General features: G+C 38.7%; 1 protein-coding gene across 1 annotated transcript; it reads right to left on the minus strand.

Moving 5' to 3' along the window:
• Positions 1–3,937: 3,937 nt before the first annotated feature.
• On the minus strand, positions 3,938–5,372 carry LOC110296310 (heterogeneous nuclear ribonucleoprotein F-like). The gene is given in 3 exon segments (XM_021164955.2): positions 3,938–4,187; positions 4,189–4,547; positions 4,549–5,372. Coding segments are annotated over 3 exon segments (1,245 nt in total). The 5' UTR covers positions 5,287–5,372; the 3' UTR covers positions 3,938–4,039.
• Between the last annotated feature and the right edge of the window lie 901 nt (positions 5,373–6,273).

Raw genomic sequence — 6,273 nt, forward strand, 5'->3', positions numbered from 1 at the left:
GAAATGGGACTCATACCTACTTATAAAGGGTGAAAAATTACTTGGAAGACAATAGTTTGAATATTGAAGGATAAATACCGGTTTTGTGGGGTGGAGCCCCCCAATAGGCTCATGCATTTAATCTTGTGGTCCCCAGTTGGTGGTACTGTTTGGGGAAGTTATAGAACCTTTAGAAATTGACCCTTGCTATGGGAAGTAAACATTGATTGTGGGTTTTGAGGGTTTAAAGCCTCACTGTGCTTTCTGTTTACTGAGTTTCTTAAGCATGGGTGAAATGTAGTCTGCCATCTTATTTTTCCTGTAATCTATGTCTTGCCTAAAATGACAGATTCTATCACTCTGAATAAACACTTCATTCACTAACTTGCTTATATGGGGGTGTTTTATCACATCAACAGGGAAGTAAGACACTCTGTCATTTTAAATACTAAGGGATTTACCTTCATACAAGAGCAGTATCATTGGGAAGAAGAGAAGGGAAGAGATGTAAAATCAAAAAGATCCAAACAAATGCTTAGTGTTATGATCTTAGGATAGAAAATTCTCTGACAATCTCAAAACAGGTTTGGGTGTGATAGTAAAAGGCTAGGCTTTGGCACCCACAGAGGGCAGTGCAAGCTGGGTAGCTGCAGTTGGTTTACAGAATCATCAGTTATTCACTATGAAATCTGATGAGTATGAGATACAGTTGCAATTCAATTGTAAAACTAACTCCACTGCTAAAAGTAGTGGTATATAGATGTAAGGTCCAGAAAACCAGCCTGGCTGAAGTACTGCTATGAATCTACATTATTCTGACTATTATATATAATGAAGCTCCAAGATCATTCCCTACTTGCATGTTGGCAAAGCTTACCTCTCCTGAGTCTTCTGAATACTAGTAAATCACAGTTTCTAAAATCAAACACATGATTTCTGACAAGAAGTAGTCAGAGCCTCATGTTTGCTTTGCTTCTCTGTGCCCTGAAATTCCACCAATGAAATGAAAGTGGCCCAAGAAGGTACAAGAGATTCACTGGCAAATAAGGAACCTGAACCTAAGACACAAATCTCCAATGAGAGCATTGGATGCAACTATTCAACCTTTGTTCCATAAAGAGGAATTCACATCTTTACCATATATTACAAACAGTTCTGCCTCTCTTCCTAGTGGAGATACCATCTTTATTTTTTCATAATGCTTTACTTCAATACCTTTGAAAAGTTAAGTATGGACAAAGCTGTAAAATCTCATGCTCAGAAGACATTAAAAACCCAAAAGATCTATGCAAAGCTATCTCTATCAGGATGCTAAGAAAAAAAAATCACATAGGCCCTTCAATGCATGCCTAATTAAATTCGAGAACAAGATTTCAAGCTGAGAGTTGGCAGAAAACGGAAAGAATATTTTATTTTAGCATTATGTTAATAAGTTATAAAATATAGACCTTGACATGCTGAGGGTCTGAACTCAAACGAAATCAGTAAGAATTAAATTTAATGGCAAAATCCAATAGAAATTGAATTTTCAGTATTTCTATTCAAATTCTGAGGATTACTAACAGACATAATTACTTAAGTGTGGAAAATGAAAGAAAAGTACTTTGTATAAGTGACATCATCACTACAGGTAATATATATATATATATATATATATATATATATATATATATATATATGAAAGGAGAACCTTAAATACATTAAGGAAAATTATATTTGAAAAGTATTTGGGCAATTGTCAAGTATTATAAAACATTTCTCTAAAATAAATTACATATAATTGAAAATACATTTTAAAATGAAAACAAATGTATGAAATAAATATGTATTAGTGTACATTTGCATTTATGTATCTGTATGTTCTGTATATGAACACATATCTTCACATACATACACATAGACGTATATCACAAAAACTGTGTATTAAATCCATGATCATCATAAGGTAAGTACTTCAATAACAACATAATCCAATATTTTCTTTCTTTCACATTTTGAGATACTATACTTACCTAATTTTACCTTTCTCTATTTTCCTCCAAACTTCTCCATACACATTACCTTTTCTCCTTCAAATTCATGGTTTCTTGTTTCATTTATTATTATTATTATTTTTTTTTTTTTTGAGACAGTGTTTCTCTGTGCAGTCCTGGCTGTCCTGGGGCTCATTCTGTCGACCGGACTGGCCTTGAACTCAGAAATCTGCCTGTCTCTGCCTCCCAAGTGCTGGGACTAAAGGCGTATGCCACCACTGCCTGGCTCATTAATTATGTTTACATTCATATACATATATGTACACAGACATGTATGTATGTATGTATGTATGTATGTATATTCATAAATATAACATGCTCAGTCTATGATGATACTTTTTTTTGGTAAACTATTTGGCCTTGAATAATTTATGCCTTTTTGCCAGTGAAGATTATTTCTCCTTCTCTCAGCATTTCTTGTTTTCTTCTAGTTCTTTGTATAATGTTGAGGCCTCCTGGGTTTTCGTCCTCCAAACCCCAGTCCATTCATTATGACTGGTTTATAGTTGTTCATGTTAATCTCATGATTACACAGTTGCTAAGAATTTATAGATATTGTTTCTAACATTATTGTGAGACATAATCTCAGAGCAATCTCCCCAATCCTCTCTGTCTTATCTTTCTCAGGTTCCCAGGACCTTCGGTGTAGGGGCTGTTTTGCAGATGTATCCATCAGGACTGGGCTCTACAACTATGTGTTTTGATTCATTGTAATTCTCTGTAGTGTTCTCCATCTCCTGCAAAGAGAAATTTCCTTGATGAGAGATAAGGTTTACATTTAAATTTGAGTATGGGGACAAGTATTTAGTGTATATTTATAAAATGTGCTTGTTTAATATAGTGATGGTTAGATTGGTTTTCTGTACCAAGTATGATGTCTCTGTTGTTGAAGGGGATCTTAAATCCAATTTGAGTTCTTTTGGTTACCAATAAAGTATAAGTGTCACTACTATATTTCTAGGGTTATTGTGCCATGCTGGTCAATGCTGTAGTTCATACATGACAGCTAGGTAGGGCTGTTTACATCTTCTCTCCTTTGGAAACTTGCATAGAGTCTTTTGCTACATGACAGCTAGTCTCCAGGAAGGGAAAATTGTGTTATTTCCTTCTCAGAAACCTCTGAGGATCATGTCTAAAGTTCATGGTGTCTTCACTAACAGGAACTTACCTTCCATCTCAAGAGGGCAACCATGGGCCAACGGAAGAGTCTATAATGTTTAGAAAGTCTCTGGGTCAAACCTGGCAGCAACTTAAAAGAGGATGTGCCATGTCTAGTGTTGGATTTTCTCTCTCTCCCTTTTTTGTTTGTGAAAAAGTCTTTATTTTAAGAAAAAATTTAGTTAACAAAAAATTTAACAAGTTTCACTTAGCAAAATACACCCAAAAGGAAATCACAGTACAAAGAAAGCTTTAAGTCAAGGCCTCACCAATTCCTACAGNATTAGTATTGTGTCTCAATTCTCAAAACTAACTTTTAAAAAGCTTAAACTTAACCTAAAGATTTTAAATGAAAATATCAACTAGAATGAGCATGAGAAATGCTTCTCTTTTGCATCAGGGATCTAGCACCTTTGAGTTCTCCAGAAAAGTACATATCCCCAGTGTGTTCACTGTGGTGTGCTTAAAGATCTGCTCAACATACTTAAACTACTTAACTCAGATAACATCACTCTTAAGTATACTACCAAAAATGTTAACTGAGAAAAGCAGAAGAAAATAGTTTTAGTTTACTCAATATTACATGCTAGAAGAAAAGTTTGCATAAGAAACACTGAAGAGGTAATTTTTTTTTTTTTTTTTTTTTTTTTTTTTTTTTTTTGGTTTTTCGAGACAGTGTTTCTCTGTGTAGCCCTGGCTGTCCTGGCACTCACTGTGTAGACCAGGCTGGCCTCGAACTCAGAAATCCGCACAAACTCATGGTGCAAAGTTGGTCCCCCAGCTTCCTCTAGAGTTATAAACTGTTCTTGACTGCTTATTGGCTGCCTGTGAAATTTTCTGATTGAAATAACTCAAATGTTCCTACAATACTAATCATATCCACCCATGCTGTTCTGACTGCTGTAGCTGGCCCTGTAACAGCCACTCACTGACTGGCTCTCCAGGCCACTGTAAGTTGCCTGGGCAGCTGACACACCCATGCCCTGTATCATCTGGCTGCTATAAGCCCCATTGCTAAGCCCCTGTTGTTGAATTCAGGAAGAGTTCTATGTATCTGTGCTGCATGTTGGCCCTGTCCTTGGACATAGCTGCCACTGCTTCTTCATGAGTAGCAAACTCAACATCAGCTTCTCCAGTCACTCTTCCATCAGGACCAATCTCAATATGAACTCTCATAGGGTTGAGTGGAGAGAAGTTGTAAATGTCGTTCTCTGTTGCTTTGTAGGGCAGCCCTCTCATGTGGGCGCAGTGGCTGGTGGTGATCTGCACTGTGAACTTGCAGTCTCCATATCTGTGTTCATACGTTCCTGAGAGACAATAGCTGAGGTCTCTCCCAAACAGGTCAGTGGTGAAGCCATAGCCATCACTGAGGCCACTGGTATTCTTCATAGCCCCCATAGCCTGCACTATAGGCACCAGAACTCATCCTATCCAGACCTGCCTGTTTCACAATGCCAATGTACCTCTGGGCTGTGCCAGGCCTGTCATAAGGCCCAGGCCTTTGCACAGACATAAACTTCAGAGGTGGAACTGAGTATGATCTAACTTCCTCCTGACTGCTCTTAAACACTTCAATATACCTGTGCCCTATTCTCTCCTTGTGCTTCCCTAAAGCTTTCTCAGCTAACTCTTGTGAGGCAAACTGAACGAAGGCCTCCCCTGTAATCTTGCCTTCCGGGTCCACAGGTAGTGTGATCCCGTTTGGCANAATTTCCAACCCTGAGAAGAACTGAACGATTTCTTCCTTTGTGCATCCAAANGGGAGTCCCCGAAGCCTCACAAAGCCATCATTGGGACTGTCGGCGCTGTTTGGACCACTGTGCTTCAACACCCAATCCATCTCGGTTCTGTGTGATTTGAACACCTCAATATACCGGTGTCCCATGCTTTCCCTGTCTTTTTTCAGAGCCAATTTTACATCATCTTCTGACTCAAGTTCAACAAAAGCCTCACCACTCTGCCTGCCTTCTCTAGTATAAATGAAATGAACACCTGCGACCCCATCATGAATTGTGCAGTCGGAGAGGAAGTTTTGTACGTCCTCAATTGAGCAGGACCAGGGTAGGCCACGGAGTTTGACCACATAGCCTTCACCTCCCTCAGGGCCCAGCATCATGGACACTTGACAGGGCTGATGTCACACAAGCTTGGGCAATTTTTTGTAGCTTAAAGAACCACCACAGATGCCTTCTTTAGGAAACACTTTATGTAAGATAGCAAGTTTTCCAGGGGAGGAAGGTAGAAGTGACTTCTATATTCAGTAAGGAACGCGGCTTATGAACTCAAACTCCACCCGACGCCTTAAAAACGCAGAGGGCTCCGGGGAAAGTCCAGGTGCATCTTTTTGTTCTCAACCTAGGCAAGGACTCTGCACCCCACAGGCTAACACGATACCTCCAGGGGACCCGACCAGCGCAGACTGGTGCTCCTAGCTCCCGGGCCGCCACGAGGAGGAAGCTGGATTTTCTCTTAAACGTTGGGGGTTTTGATGCTTTCGGGAGTATTTTCAGGACAGATGAGAATATTTTTTTTAAGTTGTGCATATATCTCTACAGAGATTTGCATGTATTAAACATTTTTTAAAGACAGTTAATTGAATGAGTTTATGACTTTTTCAGACTTTCTCAGTTATTGTACCCTTCTTCCTCCTTTTTCTGAAGTCATCTCGCTCCCACACCCTACTTAGTGCCTCCCTTTCTAATGTCCCCAATACGATCACTTATAACCTGCTTCTCCCCTCTCTACTGCCCCTTTACCTGGTCCCATTTTATTTTACTGGTTTCTACAGTTATACCAGGTGTGTACTATCATCTGAAGCTTTGAAGTTAGGAGCCTCAGATGAGAGAGAACATGGGACATTTGAACTTTTGGGTCTAGGATAACTCACTAATTTAAACATTTTTAGTTCGATCAATTTATCAGCAATGTTTATGCTTTCTTTTTGCTAAGTAGCTGAGTAGTTCATAATGTATATTACTACATTTTTATTATCTATTAATCAGTTGAAGAACAATTAGATTATTTCACTTTCCTAGGTATTTTGAATAGAACAGCAGTAAGAATTATTGAGAAAATATTTGTGGGGTGGAACAACAAGCTCTTT

This window comes from Mus caroli, chromosome 6 (assembly GCF_900094665.2).
Source record: "Mus caroli chromosome 6, CAROLI_EIJ_v1.1, whole genome shotgun sequence".
Taxonomy (NCBI): domain Eukaryota; kingdom Metazoa; phylum Chordata; class Mammalia; order Rodentia; family Muridae; genus Mus; species Mus caroli.